Source organism: Petromyzon marinus, chromosome 20 (assembly GCF_048934315.1).
Source record: "Petromyzon marinus isolate PM22_M1 ecotype Great Lakes invasive population chromosome 20, UKy_Petmar_22M1.pri1.0, whole genome shotgun sequence".
Taxonomy (NCBI): Eukaryota; Metazoa; Chordata; class Hyperoartia; order Petromyzontiformes; family Petromyzontidae; genus Petromyzon; species Petromyzon marinus.
The window spans coordinates 6,885,422-6,903,318 of NC_133686.1; the positions used below are offsets into that span (position 1 = coordinate 6,885,422).

Sequence of the window (17,897 nt, forward strand, 5' to 3'; positions counted from 1 at the left end):
CTATAATGTACCACCGATGATATCAATGTTGAAGAATAAAACTCGCGTCTCGCCTGAATTGTAGCTGCGTGTATCACTGCTGCCCACACATACGAGCGCACGCAGGAAAAATTGGTTGGGGCAGAGTGCTGTTAGCGAGCACCAAGTAAGGTCACCACAGGACATGGCGCATGTTTAGAAATGCTTAGAGTATTCAGGTGCTGTAAATTGCTACATGATAAGCCACTTCGTTGAGCTATCATTTTGTGGGCCAGGTCGCTTCTGAAAAAATAGCTTTACACCTCAGTGGGCCTTACCTGGTAAATAAAAAAAAAATAGAGGTGTTGCCAACATCATCACGCCTGGCTTTACATTTGTCACCTCATAGCCGCTGTTGACTTCGCATTGCAGCGGGTGCTCCTTTAGGTCTGAGTCAACCTACGGGAGGCCAAAGCCATGTTCAGAAATCAATTGCCACTGATGTGCACCTTAATCAGAATTGTAATTGAGGATATTTAACCCGTTTGAAAATAGGCCTCAAATGATTTGTACACCTTCTGTCGGCTGAGTCGACCTAAGTGAAGGCCCAGGACCATTTAAGATATCTCTTGCCACTGATTTTAGCCATGGCCGGGAATTAAACGCAGGTGATCAGGTTTGTAGTGTCATGTGGCCACCGCTACACCACTGTTCTGCCATTCGCAAACCAAGTGGCGATGACGCCACCACAGCGCTTGTCAGGCTAGGTGCACTTTGAGGCCACGTGAAGTGCGGGGAAGGCTCGCTGGCGGGAGACCCAGGTGCCGTGGATTGACCGATTGAGATGACTTATATATAATATACATGTACGTGATGTACAGACGCGTGTACACGTGTTGTGCACGTGTACACGCGGTGAGCGGAGATGCGTCTGCCGTTTCCCCGTGCCCCCGCGAGCGCAGCTCTAATGGGGCGGTCGTGGACATGATCCGACGGGGAGACCGCGAGCGTCTCGACCAGGACAACCTCAAGCAACTCGTCAAGCTGCTACCCGACTCCTCCGAGGTGACTCGCTCCCTCGTGACGCCGCTATTGCCTTATCTCAACGCTACCCAGCCCTGCGGTTTAACACGTCCGTACCGTGCAAAACAATACAACGTGGATTTGTGTATCGTCCAACTCGTATTTTTTCTTAACTATCCAACTGAGTAGATGTTTGAGACACTGTTGGGCCCTCAATTATAAGGAACTACACTCGTACACGCGTCTCTTAGCAAAGCGAGTTGGTCAATCAATTTTTATCGCTCGTAGTCGAGCAAGAGGACATTTTATTTGAAAGGAACAATGAAACAAGGTCATGATGGTTTGACCTGTACAACCTATGACCTTTGACCTATGTAAAAAAATGTACCGAAATATGTCTCCATGCTAACCCAATGGTGTGCCAGTCAGAGGGCCAAAGTTTGGTTTTGTGCCAAATGTATAACGTGGCGCGGGGCAAAGCTTTAAGAAGGCTTTTAACGTCACTCTTGCTCCGAAATGTAATAAACCCACATTGGTTTACAATGAAAATTACCTCTGTGTGATGGACTAATACTGGCTTGTACAGCAAACCCTAAATATGTGCTCACTCTCGAAGAGAGAGAAAACGACTCCTAAGCGTGAAGAACCACAGACAGAACAGAATATTTATTTATACTGGAGGAATCTGATGAGCTATAAAGCTTTTTTTCAGACGTCCAGGAGACAAACAGGGAATGCAGCCACGCAGTGAGCTGGTGCCAACGACTGCCCAAGCTCTGTGGTCTTCTATGTATTAAGGTGCTATCAGACAATCGGTGAGTCTTTTACATGCGGGAGGAAATCAGAGAACCTGGAGAAACCCCACGTGTGCGAGGGGGAAACGCTCTATCCCATATCGACGAAACAAGTGGAGTCCACAATTTTCCTGTACTACATCCCACGGATGTCGCGGTAGGTATTGCAACCTCTACGCCCATAGGAATAGAGTTTCACAACCCTTGCCTCCATAGTGCGGGATTACTGTCGTGCATAGCCACCACTGTTACAATGCAACAGGAAGTGAGATACGTGTTTGTAGCTGTGTACGCAGCATGTTGGTTCTCGGAGGAGTGAATACGTTCCTTTTAAATTGAATGACGTGCGGCTTGACTTGTGGATTTCAAAACGTCGACCTTATGAATAAAATAACCTCTTTATGAACGGCTAACTTTGTAAATGTCAGGAGGTGCTCGCAGCTCTAATTGGGGCATGAATGTTCTTGCGTAGATTAGGTTGCGCGCTTGCAGATTAGGTCGGGGATTAAACGTTCAGATGACATGCCCTGCATGCGTATGTATGGTCACTGGGCAAGACAATCACTCGGTGCTATGTTTTCCTCTCTCAGCCTCGTGCATTAGTGAGAGCAGCGGGGCTGGAGGACAACAATGGTGTCCGTTGTGAAATGTGATGATAATTAGTTTATGGCAGGCATTCAAAAACAACATATCTGAAAAGTAATGATGTGGGGGTGATGCCATGTGCAGGTTTCCATGGTGACGGCATTTAAGGAGGAAGGAAAGCCACTGGGGAACGCGGAGAGATTCTACCAGCTGCTCGTCGCATTGCCCCAGTGAGAAACGTGCATTGTGGTCGTGTGGGTGAATAAGAATGTACGCGTGTGCGTGTGTGCACGCACGTGTGCATTTGTGCGTGTGTGCGCAACTGAGCAGTAGTGTAGCGGTTCGCGCGTTGTGCTACGAACCCGGCGACCCGGAGTTCAATTTCCGCTCGCGCTCAACATCGGTGACACATATCTGAACCAGTCCTGGACCTCGCCTGGGTCGACTCAGCCTCCAATGAGTACTCGGTGCGTTGTGTAAACATCGCCACTAGGGAGACAAAGGCGGCCGGGCGTGGTGCTGGCCACCCCAGCACCCCTCGTGTTTGCCGTGCCGGCCTTCATCGGTGCTCACCAACAGCACTGGCCCCAACGGTCTGTTAAGGCAGCCTTTGTCTTTCTTTGTCTTTGGCCTTGATTGAGAATGCACGTTGTTGTGTCCGTGTGAATGTGTGACTAATAATGCATCTGTGCGTGTCACTGTGCACATCTATACACGCGTGCGTGCGTGATCGTGGGTCTGTATTGTCGTGTGAATGTGCTTGGAGCCTTGGGGACGTAAGAGCGCGCGTGCATTCTAATTTTCTGAATTCAGAAAGGCAAAGACAAAGGTCCTCTGTATAGCCTTTACAGACTGTTGGGGAAAGTGCAGTTAGCGAGCACCCAATGAAGTCCGGAACAGCACACGGAGAGGGTGGGTGGCCAGCACCATGCCCGGCCGCCTTTGTCTCCCTAATGGTGATGCTTATACGTCGCATTTAGGTACTCATTTGAGGCTGAGTCAAACCTAGGGGGGAGGGCCAGGACCGGTTCAGATATTCGTCACCGGGAATCGAACTCGGGTGGCCGGGTCCGTAGCGCTGCTCGCCAATCGCTCCACGACCGCTCACCGCAAAGAGTACACACCCACACATGCACGTGGGCGGTTGACAGACAGCACCCACGCACACTACTTGCACATTACATTGAAATGTCTTCATAAATGCACATGACACTCGCTTTACATTCGCTTGCCAAATGGCGTTGCGGTAATTATTATTGCAGTTATAATAATAAAATACAGCCCCATTGAGATCAAGTCTGCAAGGGATAGCTGGCATCGACCATTACTGCATAGCAATTGACTGTAAAATATTGTGCAGTACATATATTGTGCACGTTATGCATTTCTCCAATGGTAGGTCAGACCCTCACACAAGACAATCATATGGTCCATTGAACAACTTCACATACTGTACTCCAAAATACCGACCTCTCCCTTTTCCTACGTGACCGTCTCCTTACCACCAACCCTCCTCCGCCTCCCCCCCCCCCCTTTCTCTTCCTCGGTCCCCACGTGCAGCTACTCTCTCAGGATCGACGTCCTTCTGCTGTGCCAAGAAGCTGGGTCCATTCTGGAGAACCTGCTACCCCAAGCCCAGTTGCTCGCCACATCCTGCGATGGTCAGTGCGGCTTCCACTGCGATCGGCGATCGCGCACGGTTCAGGTGGCAGGATGTGAGAATTCACTGCTGGATTTAAACTTGTGCGTATGTTGAACACTGCCGTAGAAGTAAGAAAAGCGTTGCACATAGAAGAAGACCTGATGCACAGCAGTGATGAGAAGGAAACTGGCACTATTTGGACACATATGTAGGATGGACAACAGCGGCAATAATAACAGGAACATTTAAAGTGTGTTGTTCAGAAAAAAAGTTGAAGGTTACAGGAAAGAGAGGAAGACCTAACCAGAGCATGGCTTGACGACATAAGAGATCGGTGCCAGGTAGATGTGGCGCTACTTGAGCATATGAGTACAAGACAGACGAGAGTGGAAACAAATGACAAAATGTGCAGTGGACACCTCGGGGCTATCTGTCCATGGATTGTGATGATGATGACGACGATGATGTATGTTGAACTTCTTTCGCGCCGTACATGGCCAACCGTGCTAAGCGGAGGTGCGGGGGGGAGGACAACAAGCCAAACACACAAAGCAGTTCTAAAGCAATGGGTTTTAAATTCAGAAAACTTCCCTGTGCAGTGTCGGTCATGGGGGGGGGGGTTTGATTGTGACTTCACCACACTTGTCCAGTGTGGCTTAGTGCAGTGGGGTGGAGGGGTCCCAGAGCACTGAGCTGCCGCTGTTGAGAACACCTAAGTTCGAATCCAGGCAGACACTCAAAGTTGGTGCTTTCAACCCACTCACAGATGACTGCACAAGGTAAATCGTCATATATTAAAAAAAAACTATTTTCACTTAATTTGACTGAATTCCAGCTCTCTCTGAGACCTGCACATTTAGATTTTGACATTTAACAAGTGCTCTCTGCAGGGCATATAAAGTCGCGGGTGTGAATAAAGAGGTTGCTTTGACGCGACCCCACAAGACCTTCTCTGGCGTCATGGAAATGGCATCGTCTCGTGACATGGCACCAGGAGCAATACTAGTAGTATAACTCGTGTGTGGGGGGTGTGTTGTAAGGAAAGTGAGCTACATCAATGGTCCATGCCATCACGTGCAGAGGTCTACGGTCAGGGGGTCGGAAACCCGCGGCTGTGAAGCCGCACGCGGCGCTTCAAGGACCGCTTCGTGACCATTGTTTACCGAGGACCCACCACGTGCATTGCGGCTCGCGAAATATTGAGTTGTTTACCGAATTCGAAAAAAAAAGTGGCATTTCTTGCCATTTTGGTTGCCCATCCCCTGGCTATGGTCAATGTAGGGAAATAAATCTCCCTGCAGTTGCTAAAGTCTCCCAGTAGAGAGCGCGGGGCCCTGATTGTGGTACTTACTTGAGGGTGCGCAAGGTGCCACATGGTGGGGGTGTTTGTGATCGCGTTGTCGTTCTGCTGCAGATCTGCTGTCCAGCAAGAGGCTCCCGCGATTCTGCATGTTTGTCCTGCAAGTGGGAAATTTCCTCAACTTTGTAAGTTGCAGAGGAGGGGGGGGGGGGGCGAAACTGCACGTGGTTCAGCTTTTCAGAAACACGTTCTTAACCAAGTAACCATGGAACGTTGGGCCAACGTTCGTCCAAAGTAGAGGCCGACCGAAATTCGGTTTCAGCGCCGAAAGTTGGCAAATGGCCTCTTTCGGCATAGTTTCGGTTTCAGCCGAAAGTAATTTTTTTATTTTCGGTTTTGGCCGAAACTGATATTGATTTTCAGTCGTCATTCGTCAACCGAAGATCTATTTTTACAATATAACGCTAGTGCTACGTCTCTGCCTATCGGCCGGTCAGTCGGCGCTAGGCAATCCTATGCGATAGGCTGCAAACACACACACACACGTACACACAAACACACACGTACACACAAACACACACGTACACACACACACACGTCAGCAGCAGCAGCTTGGGAGCGAGGTTACAGCCGCAACCGTGGTCTGCTAATGGTCGGTCGGCCGGTCATCAGACGGCAGCCTGTCTGGCTGAATGCGGAAAAAACTGTTGTTTCTTAACTACAACATTCGTTTGTTTGGATATAATTACTAAGTAAGTAACGCCTCAAGATTTTATATTTAGCTCTGAATTATTAGTTCTAGATTTATTTTAAATTAAAGTAGCATTGCATCATGACATATTTCATAAATCTTGTGTTCGGTAACTTCGGTTATATACCTTTCTGTTTTGGTCTCGGTCGAAAGTGTCGTTCAATTTTCGGTTTCGGCTTTGGCCGAAAGTAAATTTTTTACTTTGTCTGGTTTCGGTCGAAACCCGAAATTCAGTTTCGGTCGGCCTCTAGTCCAAAGGTTCCGACTAAATGCCAACGTTGGGCCAACGTTCGTCCAAAGGTTTTGTAAATTGCAAGTGTACCCATGCTTCGATGAATAGATTTAAAATTAGTTCTTACTCTCCTGATGCATTCATCGAATCGTGCGGGTGAGAAATTATATTTACCGTTCGCGCAAATGACATTCAAATGATATGCCATGGTCGCATTGAGGCTAATAGAGTGAACAACGCTGTGCACATGAGACAGGAAGCAATGAGAACACGTTACAAATTAAATGGTAAAGACGACAAGAAATAGTCGTCAATCACGAGCCCTGAATGTGACAGCCCATCAAATCACTGCAGAAATGAATATCTCCATGTTTCGTCAATGTAGCACAAAATGTCATTAGATACGCATTATATAATACACACACGTTGCGCATTATGTAATTTTGCATCGAACCAGAAACAATACCGTCAAGAGAGAGAGAGGGTACTTGCATATGGTTCAAGCAAGCCTCATGCTGCTCATGAGGAGCCATACTTCAAAACCGATCCAGAGTTTGCTTGTAGAGTATTGTATTGAAAAAAACGCTGCTGATTAAATTATGCACTCCAAACATGGCTTCGTGGTTGATGGGAACTTTTCAAAGATACTTAATTTTTTTAATTTTAAGGAGGCCCCGATATGTGAATGAGATATATTATCGGCGTATTTATTTAGTGAACGTAATGCTGCTGGTTATAGGAAACCCCACCTATTTCCTGCACGTGATTTTTCCGCAGGTACGGTTTGTATACTTCATCCGACACCGAGCAGGGTGATCAAGTACGGGGTCATAACTCCCACGACCCATTCGTTGTGAGGATGCCCTCATCTAGCAGTGGATTGACACAGAGCTGTACATGCCTGTGCAGCGCGACTCACGACCTCCTCTTGATACCAAGATCCAGGACGGTCACGTCTATCGCCGCTTCTCGGTGGCAGCCCCAACAGTCTGGAACGCCGTCCCCTCTGCACATTCGCAGCGTCACCTCACTCGTCTCCTTCAAGAGACACTTTAAAAGCTCCACCTCTACAACCACGCTTTCGAGCGAGTCTGAGCTTGGCTCCGCGCCTCTGAATTGCGGCCGTTACGTCCGTAAATTTGCGCGCGTGAATGAATTGCATTATTATTATTATTACATACTTCATACTATACTGTGTATATCTTCCATATTGGACCGCACACTGCTCCAAGACTGGCGACCCGGGTTTGATTCCTGTCTGTGTGCATCATCGTCAATTGGGAAGGGCCTCTCCTAGGTCGAAACAGCCTAAAATGTTTTACCCTGTGCGGTGTGCGAACATCGCCACCGCTCGGCAGAGACAAAGGTGACTGGGTCCAGTGCTAACCCTATCGCCATCCTCATTTGTCACTTGTGATGTAATATGTGCTCGATCACAGCACCTTCTCAAACGTTGTGCAAAGCTTTAAATGTGGAATTTTCGCTGTCTTTGTCTGCATTCCAAGGGCGGCTTCATGGGTGGAGCGCAGGGATTTCGGCTCAGCACCCTGACGAAGCTCAAGGAGACGCGGAGCAACCGACCTGGGCTCAGCCTCATTCACTTCCTCCTCCTGGTGAGGACAGCAGCAGTGGGATCCCATGCTCACCCACGCTCACCCACGCTCACCCACGCTCAACCACGCTCACCCACGCTCACCCACGCTCACCCACCATACCCACCTATGCTCACCATACCCACCTATGCACACTGACTCTCACCACTCCCACCCACACTTACCCCCGCTCACCATGCTAACCCACGCTCACCCACGCTCACCTACGCTCACCCACGCTCACCCACGCTCACTCACCATACCCACCTATGCTCACCATACCCACCTATGCACACTGACTCTCACCACTCCCACCCGCGCTTACCCCTGCTCACCATGCTAACCCACGCTCACCCACGCTCACCCACGCTCACCCACGCTCACCCACGCTCACTCACCATACCCACCTATGCTCACCATACCCACCTATGCACACTGACTCTCACCACTCCCACCCGCGCTTACCCCCGCTCACCATGCTAACCCACGCTCACCCACACTCACCACCGCTCCCCTCCAGGCAGAAAGCTCCCTCTCTGTGCCCCTTCTCATCTCGGAGAAAGTTGCGCAAGCTCATTGCAGCTGAAACGCCTCGTCTCACAGGAGAGCCGCTTGTTGCCTTCTTGGCAAGGAGACGTCACAGCATTGGCGTACTTAACAATGATGATTCTGTTATTAATAACGATGACGACGCCACATTATAGCTATGTAGTCTGATAGGTGCCCGGGCCGTGCCAGTGAGGGCCCCCATGAGGCAACCGTGCCCACTTAGCGGTGCCCCCTGCGTGGTCCTCCATCTGTTTCCATGGTAACAGGAGGCCGAGAAGAAGGACCCAGACCTCCTGAGCCTTCCTGATGAGCTGGCCACGGTTGCCAAGGCTGCAAGGTACAACACGCATTACTTTTTCCTTCCGTGTCCAGTATTTCCCTTGCCTCATTTTGTTGTTGTTCGAGAGACGATTTCTCTTAGCTGGTGCATACTGCCCGCTATGCCATAGTTCAGCAACCTGGCCCTGAAACACATCGCAAAATGGGTGAAGAGAAAGATGCACTCTTGAAATAACATTGACAGCGCTAGGAACTGCACGTATTGGCGAGCATTCAGGGATTAGTGGCGTAATTCAAACTGTTCGTAAAAGTAAGTGGGTAGGACACCTCACGGTTCGAAGGGATGATGGCAGATGGTCAATAATAATGACCGAGTGACGGCCAAGGAATGGAACACATCTGAGAGGGACGTCTGCCGTTGAGATGGAGTGATGAAATCGGCTCGTCCGCAGGAGCTGGGTGGATTGCTACGTCGCAGGATCGTGACAGATGCCGACTGCTTGGGAAGGTCTTCATGCAGCAGCGGATTTATCAGAGCTGCCGATGGTTGCGTTCACGTATTTTTTTTCAGTCGGATTTAATGATTCCCCATCTTGACCTGAGATGCTAGGAGTTGTCATGATTCAGGGTCACGATTCCATTCAATCATCGATTCTTCATGGTCTCCTTTGCACAATCTCATTTGTATTGTCTGTATTCTGCCTTTGTTCTGTCCCGGTCATTAACTTTGCCTTAAGGTGACACATGCAGATAGTATACGCATGTAAATGGCACAAATGACAACATAGATTACCTCATCATTAGACCTCCTTTGCCAGTACCAAAATATAATAGCGTTTTCCCCTTTTTTCTGGCAACAAAACTGAAACCTTTTTACAAGGATTCATGTCTGCATGAACCACAATACCTGCAGTCAAAATGCAAACAAAAACATACTATGATAATATATGCATTGTCCTTGAAACTGATTGGTCCACGCCAAGGGACGGCTTTCTTTTTTTCTTTAAAGAAAGCCGTCCCTTGTTGTGGACCAATCAGTTTCAAGGACAATATATTATCATAGTATGTTTTTTGTTTGCATTTTGACTACAAGTATTGTGGTTAATGCAGACATGGATCCTTGTAAAAAGGTGTCAGTTGTGTTGCCAGAAAAAAGGAGGAAACCCTATTATTACATAGATTACCTGTTACGATAAATTGCTCCATTGATATTTGATGGTCATTTCGGTTTTGTGTGGGATGTACGCCTGTGACCCAATCAACTGGAATGCGCCTGATCTCATCAGATTTCGGAAGCTTGGCAGGCTACGCCTGGATAATGCTTGGATGGGCAACCGCTGTGAATAACAGGTGTCATAAGCGATACACTGCAGGGCTGTGTAGTTGACAGTTGTTGGACTGTTCTGCGATGCCCCCCACATCTATGCCTCCCATCTTCACGAATCCGCGTGCAGCAGAGTGGGGAAGTACGGACAAATAATCCGCACAGTGAGGGGGGAGGCCCTGCTCTCATCCAGCAGTGGACTGGCAAAAGAGATGCACACAGATACGTATACGTGTATAACAATTGTTATAAAAATGGTAACACAGGAGGGGAACGCCTTTACTGAGTTTTGAAGACTTATTCTACAGAACCATAGCTGGGATGTTTATGCAAATATCGGGGGCGGGGGAGGGGGGATGTTTGATGTCGCTGTTGGCCACCTTTTTAGTGTGAACATGGAAGTGTTGGTGGCGGAGTCTGGAATTCTCAAGTCACGACTGGAAACCCTGGCGCAGACCATCGCCTCTGTGGACGAGATTAGCCAGATGTACACCCCGAGTATCCAGGTTGGTCCAGCGCGCTGCCGCCATCACCATCGCCATCCTCATCATCTCCTGTGGAATTCGTCATCGATGTGCAATGAGTCTCACTGGTTAAAGTCGGGGTGGTGACACGGCTCAGCGATAGCACGTTCACCACTTGTTGCAGAGGTTTTGCGGGTGTTATCCGGTAGGCCACCCTGGTTATTACTGCGAGTAATAGAGTAGATTCTAAAGATGCCCAGACATTATATATATAAAAAAGCAGGCAATTTTGTGCCGGTGTCATGGTCCAAATTTTGTACGTACCTGCAAAGTATTCATTTAGGATGACACAAAGCAACATCGCTCCCTACCGGCAGACCACATCTGTGGAAAAAGCACCTTCGTGATATCCCTGTGCTATAATAATAGCGCGAATACCAAGTGCACTAAATTATTCTCAACATAAGATTTATGTTTGCACTCATACTCAATGCATTGAATCATGCATGTATGAATCATATGCAGCTCCCCGATATGTTTTCAGCTTGTACCTCGTGTCATTTGGCGCGATGTCCGACGTCTTTCTTGACGTGCTGCGAGTCTCTTCACGAGCTGAACCGAAGCTTCTTTAGGTCCTGAAGAAGCTCCCAGCTGGTAGGAGCGAAACGTCGGACGTCCCGTCAAACAACGCTCGTTACAACTCGAAAACACGTCCGCAAGTTCCCCCGCCCTCTTTGAGTGCCGTCAGAAGGCGGGGGGGGGGGACCATTGGCGTTCGTCGAATTCCAGACGGGGAAACTGGATGGAGACGCTGTTCAATTCAGCTCCGAAGGGAGCTGAATTCAACTCTTGAGGAAGCTCACGGCACGGCACGACGGAGATAAATGTTTGACGCAGTGCCGAAACAACGTGGTACGACACGAGAACACACGGGAGAGACGTAGAGCGCATCCGCGGGAAAACAAAAAAAAACGCACACAGTCGTATGAATAATATATACTGTAAATATCATATATATTGCACGTGGTTTTGTTTGTGGACGCCGGACACGTCCCTGCAAACCCTGCAGCCTCGATCGATTCGACATTATTTGCAAGGACAAGGTTTAACAAAAAAAAAAGTGGTCCTGAATCATGGCAATCCATTAGCTGGTGACATGCGTTACATACATACACTTGACATTCGCATAGCATCTAAGTGCAGTTTCGTCCTCAGGTGCTGTACAAAGTAGGGCAATGTGCAATTTTAGGAGACGGGTGGGGGAAGAGGATTTATTTTTTTCCCCAGAGGAAGAAGTGAGGGTGCCCGTGGTAGGGAGGTTGCAGGGTGAAACAAGGGAAACAATGAGACAAATCATTTGACAAGAGACAATCGTAGGCAGATGAGGAAAGGACTGAGAGCTTGAACTTGAATGAAGGAAGTCATAAAAATGCAAATGGTTATAGCAAGGATTTCTACAACCACAGAAAACCCAACAGATATCAACACAAACAAAATAAATAATTACAATAAAATATAAAATGATGTAACATTGTGCATACAATACCAACTGGATTTCCTCTGGTTGCTCTGCTTTATTCTCACAGCTATCAACAAAGCACCTGTGTAACTGGTATTGGCCAAAGATCACAGTACCAACACATCACCTGCAAATAACTCAGTCGAGATAACACATGGCTGCATAGGCCCCTTGCTGCGAAAACTGGCAGAACCTTCTTTGGTTCTTTCGGTAAAGTCACGTAGAATGAGAATAAAATACAACAATAAAATTGTCACGACGTTTTCGGCCACAACACAAGTAGCCTTCTTCAGGTGAAGGATAAAAACTGTCGGGACGACAGAACCCCTCCGAACAAGAGAGTCTTGAGAATCGGCGAGCCTTTTTCTGTGTAAACGTAATAACAACAACAACAAAATTGAACGCTGTCACGATCGTGCATCGTGAGCCTTGCGCGTATTCCATTGTTGCGTGCGCGCTTGTGCACTCGTGCACGTCCCCCCCCCCCTCATCTCCCCCCCCCCCCGCGTGTCCCCCCCCCCCCCACGCCCGCGGGGGGACCTGCAGGGCTTCCGGGAGCGCTCGGCGGAGCTGCAGGCCCTGCTGGCGCTCGTGGAGGTGCGGGCGAGCGTGCTGGCGGCGTACGTGGGCGAGGACGCGCGGCGCTTCCAGCTGCCCGAGTGCCTGCGCTCCGTGAGCACCTTCCGCGACGAGTTCCTCTCCGCGCAGAAGGTTGGCGGCGCCACGGCACCAGCAGCAAGCAGCTGCTGGTGTGCAGCACCTTCGTCATCGCCATCGTCAGCCATGATTACCCCCCCCCCCCCCCGACCCCAAGCTACCGCCACCACCTTTCACGATCGCGACGTTCACCAATCCATCCGGCGCCTGCAAGTGAACCGATCTCGCCGCTCCGTCTCATTGGCGGACGTCCTCTTGGATGCGTTCCATTCCCTGGCTGCCACTCAAATTGCATTCTCGATCCACGGACATCGTCCCTCCAGTGATGTTCCCGAGCCCATTTGCTTCTCTTTCTCAGTGTAATTCCAAGCATGCACCTCTTAAAGCTGAGTTTCAGCTTTAGAAAAACGATATTTGTTGGTGTCCATATTTTCTGATTCATGTCCTTGAAGAAAATCTGCGCTTGATTGCATGTAAAGCATGTAAAAAGGCAGCCACATCTCAACGCGCTGGATTACTCTGACTGTGGCTTGTGTGTGAACGTGTGTGGTTAACATTCGTCACTACAGCGACGGAGGCGGTCGGGCGTGATGCTGGCCACCCACCCCCTTCATCCGTGGTCGCTAACAGCACTTTCCACAAAAGTCTGTTTCGGCTATAAAAGGGATCTTTGTATTTTTGTGTTTGCACAAGTCATTGCGTACGTGTCTGTGTGAAGCTACGAAGGTAGAGTGGTTCTTTCATTGAATTACGGGTCCCATGACCTGAGTGCAATTCCAGGCCCAGGTGTACAGTTTAATCTGGTTTTCTTCTCAGTCAACTCAGCCTAAAATTTGTCTTGGCGCGGTGTGTCATTTTCAGCACGGGAGAGAGACGGAGGTGGGCTGGGTGAATGTTCGCCTGCTAATGTCACTTTGTCCTGACCTCTCCTGGTGGCCTAATGGGGGTACATCTATTTCTCTGTGTTCAGGAAAACAAAGCGCGGGCGGAGCAGGAGGCTCGGGCTGAGAAACGGCGCAACATGCCGAGCAGCAAGATCGCGAAGCCGTTGCCGAAAGATGGGAAAACAGGTAGAGAAAGTGGGACGGAGCGCCAATCTGCTTCTCCCAACCACTCATATTAAGACACGTCGTACCCGGGTGCTGACAATAATAATTATTAGAACAAAAGACAATGCCATTCTTTGTGTCCAATAAAGCCTCACCGGATTTCAAGATTTTCTCATAGGAGGATTCTGCAATTACATGAATGAACTTTTTGCAGACGGTTTAGGATGTTTCAGGTTTATCACGATTTGCATTGAAATATTTTCTTTCACGTGGCATTTGAAAAGCAACGGACGACACATTCTGGCCGTGTGAGTCCCGGTAATCCATTCGACGGCATCGGGAGTCGCTTGATGTTTGGCATCGGTGCTTCCTTCATGAGCGTGATGTCATGCATGGACGGTGCTCGGTGATGGACGGATCGCACTTCACAACGGTCACAAATAGAGAGGGGGGGGGGCGACTCTTTCAAGTTTCCATTTGTGAAGGAAGTGTTCGCGCATGCCGTGCATTGAGAAATAAGAATAGGTTTTTGTTTAACATGTAGGCTTTCGCGACCGACATCATCCATAATGCATTTTTTGGGGGTGTTAGATCCCATACATTTATAAGAATAGGTTTTACCCCTTTTTGGAAATAAAGCAGGAGGTGTTGTTAAGATGTTCCAACACGTAATTAAATATATATTTGACAAGGAATCAAGTCTGCATTAACCACACGTAGCTGTGGTGAACATGCAAACAAAAATGCCTTGATAATAATATACGCATTGTCTTTGAAACTGATTGGCCTACACCACAGACGGCCTTATTCATGGTCTAGTCTCACCAGTGTCAGACCAGAGAACGCCAAAAGGCGAACAGTACAAAGACAGTGCCACTGTCAGAACATTTATAGCTCGGGGTGAGCGGATATATCATGGGGCCTTTTGCCAGTATCAAAGTGAATCCGTTTCAAAGACAATACATATATTATCAAAGCATGTTTGTTTGCATGTTCACCACAAGTACGTGTTGTTAATGTAGACTTGATTCCTTGCAAAAGGTGTCTATTTGGTGTTTGAACATCATGAAACCAGTTTTATTTCCAGAAAGGGTGAAACCAATTATTATTTTTCATACTTTGATACTGGCAAAAAGGGTCCCGTGATATGCCGTGCGTTCGTACACGATGAAGTGCAGCCCATTGCCTTCTATGCAGGCCGAAGCCAGGAAATAATTCCTGTGTCGGATCTGATGAGTTTCTTGGATGCATTCAAATGTATAAACTGTGATGTCTTCTTATTGGGACACAGCACAAACCCCAGTAGTTTGGTTCTGATTTTCACATGACTCCAAATTGACCTGTGGTGGGATTTGTACTTTTTTTCATTTGTACCAAGTCGGGCTTTGATTTGTACCGTGTCAGTGGCTGGAAAAATCATTGGCGAATCTACACGCGAAAGGCATATAGCAGATTAATTGACCACAACCAAACGCTGCAATGAAAATACAATTGGTGGATTTTAAATATTTTGTTTACTATTTGTACATGGAACCGTTGGTTATCCACCTGATGTGGTTTTTTTGGAGCTGGATTTCTGAATAAGCTCCCAGTTCGTGGAGCAAAACATGAGACATCACGCCCAAACAGCGGTACATCCCGAAAACACATCGGAGAGCTATGCAGTTACAATGGTGAAATCCTGCACAGTTGTGTGAAAGTATGTTTTAATGGTCATTAAGGTATTCATATTCTTGGTTCTTTCGGTAAAGTCACGTGACTATACCGAAAGAACCAAGAAGATGAATCCCTGCAGTCACGAAAGCTTTAAATGGAAACATTAAGGTATTGTTAGAGCTTCGCGACCCAACAGTTTGTTGCACTTAATTCTGTAATGAAAGTTGTCTATTCGCTTGCTGCTGATGGTGTGAAATCGCACATGTCGTGTGTGTGTGTGGTTGCAGAGGAGAAGGAGTCTCTGTGCATCGTGGACCTGCTGCTTGCAGACATTCGGAAAGGTTTCCAGCTCAACAAGAGTGGCCGCAAACCGTAGAGGCCACAGCTCGTGCCCCGTGCACCCAAAGGGATGTCCCCTCCAATCGCCGTCGTTTTGGCCGAAGAAGCTTAACGCTTGCATTTCCAGCGCCGGATTTATTACTGAGCTTTTTCTTGCCTTTGGTAAGGATCTACTTGACTTGGTAAGGCTGGGCACTCTGTCTGGACTTTACAAACCCTGCTTAGCCTGATAAGAACAAGCTAACAAGCTAAGCCTCTCTGCACTCAGTTGATTGGGAGATGCATGAACTGCACCGGTTTTGGCAAGACTTTTGTAGGAGCTTTTTCCGGTTCTCCCGCCAATGATTCTCCGTTGCGCTTTACCCGCGTTTAATTTCAATGCCTCCTTCCCGTTGCGAAGGAGGCCAGCGATGCAAATTACGATCGCGTGATTGCTTGATTGCCCGTTTCACGTGGCTGCGTGGTTACCCAAGACAGGCACTGGAGCCGGCAGCCTAAGATCACCAACCTGAGGGGAAGATCTCGAGGCAGTGTTGAGTACTGTGATATCGCACTTTGGAGGTCAGGTGCTGACTATGCGACCACTGCCGGATCTAGCAGCAAGGAAGCGATGGGGTGAGGTGTTAAGGCCTCAAAAGATTTGGCCACGGTGGCATTCCGACCTTGACACGATGGAGCTTAGAGGAGATTTGGTGTGATGTGAGCGCGAGGTGACGTGAACCTGGAGAGATTGGCGCCCATGGGTAATGATGCCATGCACGAAATGTAGGGCCTTCACTGATCAGTGTGGTTGAGTCGCGTCCACCAAGGCCACCTCAACTGTGATGTCAGGTGTGTGCTTGCTGTTACTTTTTGATGAGCGGGTTTTCCATTATTTATGCATTCGCAAACTTTGTTTTGTTAGAATTTACTAAATTGCATCGCTGGTGTCTTGACGTAATTGCACAACTGTACTCAAATGTATGATTGTTAAATAATATGCACGTGTTTTTGCCAAGCAACCGTGCATTTAAAAGACTTTGTGCACTTTTGTAAGCATTATACCTGCAGTAATCAATCATTATGCCTGCTAGTTAATGTGTCCATTATAAGCTGTGCCAAGCAGCACTTGCATTGATATGCATTTCCTTCCCTTTGGTTCTGCATTGATGCTATTTGCAGTAATATAAAGTTGTGAAAATACAAATAAAAGCTTTCTGTTCTCTTGTGTTTTGAATGTATTTTTCCCCAAGTTTTAGAACATATAACCAGTAATATTTTAATTAGAAAATAAATATTTAATAGAATATTCAACATGATATATGGAATCGCATTGTATTATATTGCAAAAGAACAGATTTCGTCAACGATTGATCACTCGATTGTTTTTATAGAATTATGCATTTAACCAGTTCAGCAAGCAGTATTTGTATCAATAAATGGATATGATTTGCTATAGTATTTCAGTTTTGCCCGCCTCTGTGCCTGCGTATGTATCTAGCATCACTGAATTTAGTTGAAAGTCAGTGTACTGATTTTATCTGATTCAGGTTGACGTTTCTCTGCTTTAGTCTTCACGTGTCCACAACTAGCTCTTTGAGGATAGCAAAGCCCTCGCAGAACATCAGGGATGCCAGTCTGAGATTCCCACCCTCTGCAGAGTTTGCTTGATGACTTGAATGTCCACTTTCTTTGATAGTACTGCATGGGTTGTCGCGTGTTGTGCTTCAGGGCTCTCCTGACGTGTCTTCGGCGTCTGCCGAGTGCTGTTCGGCGTTGATGCCTGACATTTCGCTCCCACGCGCTCAAATTCAGCTCCATGAAGAATCTCCAAGCGTGTCGAGTAAAAAGTCGGGAATTGTGCCGAAACAACACGCGGTACAACCCGAAAACACATCGGAAAGTTATTTTTGTGGGTGTGTGTTTTTTTGCGCGCGTGCATGTGTGTGTGTGTGTGCTCGTTCAGCAACCCGACTACTCCCTGCGGGGCTATGTTTAACTGAGAGCCCCATGGATTTTCCACAGCGGCGTAGAGTGGCTCTGGGCAAGGTCGGCCCGGGACGCCACCGCAAGGTCCTATCGGGGACCCTGCGACCACCGCTGCACCCGTGCACACGCACGCACGCACCCGTCCGTCCGTGCGTGCGTGTTGGCCACTCTAAATAAGTACGGCCCACCCTTTGCTTTCGCCCACTCGTACCACGT

At 48.1% G+C, this 17,897-nt stretch overlaps 1 protein-coding gene and 2 long non-coding RNA genes across 5 annotated transcripts in view; 1 reads left to right on the forward strand and 2 right to left on the reverse strand.

The window, feature by feature from the left end:
- The window catches only part of INF2 (inverted formin 2), a 56,115-nt gene extending 39,200 nt beyond the window's left edge, over positions 1 to 16,915 (forward strand). For all 3 annotated transcript variants that reach the window (XM_032957632.2, XM_076068276.1, XM_032957633.2), the window contains 10 exons: positions 921 to 1,023; positions 2,505 to 2,590; positions 3,921 to 4,021; positions 5,417 to 5,487; positions 7,791 to 7,898; positions 8,693 to 8,763; positions 10,418 to 10,535; positions 12,559 to 12,723; positions 13,640 to 13,739; positions 15,662 to 16,915. In XM_032957632.2, coding sequence (XP_032813523.2) covers positions 921 to 1,023; positions 2,505 to 2,590; positions 3,921 to 4,021; positions 5,417 to 5,487; positions 7,791 to 7,898; positions 8,693 to 8,763; positions 10,418 to 10,535; positions 12,559 to 12,723; positions 13,640 to 13,739; positions 15,662 to 15,750 — 1,012 coding nt within the window. In that variant the 3' untranslated portion in view covers positions 15,751 to 16,915. The remainder of the gene's footprint in view (positions 1 to 920; positions 1,024 to 2,504; positions 2,591 to 3,920; positions 4,022 to 5,416; positions 5,488 to 7,790; positions 7,899 to 8,692; positions 8,764 to 10,417; positions 10,536 to 12,558; positions 12,724 to 13,639; positions 13,740 to 15,661) is intronic.
- Positions 3,578 to 5,487, reverse strand: LOC142925367 (uncharacterized). Its single transcript, XR_012942345.1, has 2 exons — positions 5,354 to 5,487; positions 3,578 to 4,508 (listed from the first exon to the last, which is right to left on the reverse strand). It is a non-coding gene; the product is annotated as an uncharacterized LOC142925367 (long non-coding RNA).
- On the reverse strand, positions 10,446 to 12,403 carry LOC142925366 (uncharacterized). The gene is made up of 3 exons (XR_012942344.1): positions 11,045 to 12,403; positions 10,818 to 10,877; positions 10,446 to 10,583 (listed from the first exon to the last, which is right to left on the reverse strand). It is a non-coding gene; the product is annotated as an uncharacterized LOC142925366 (long non-coding RNA).
- Positions 16,916 to 17,897: the final 982 nt, after the last annotated feature.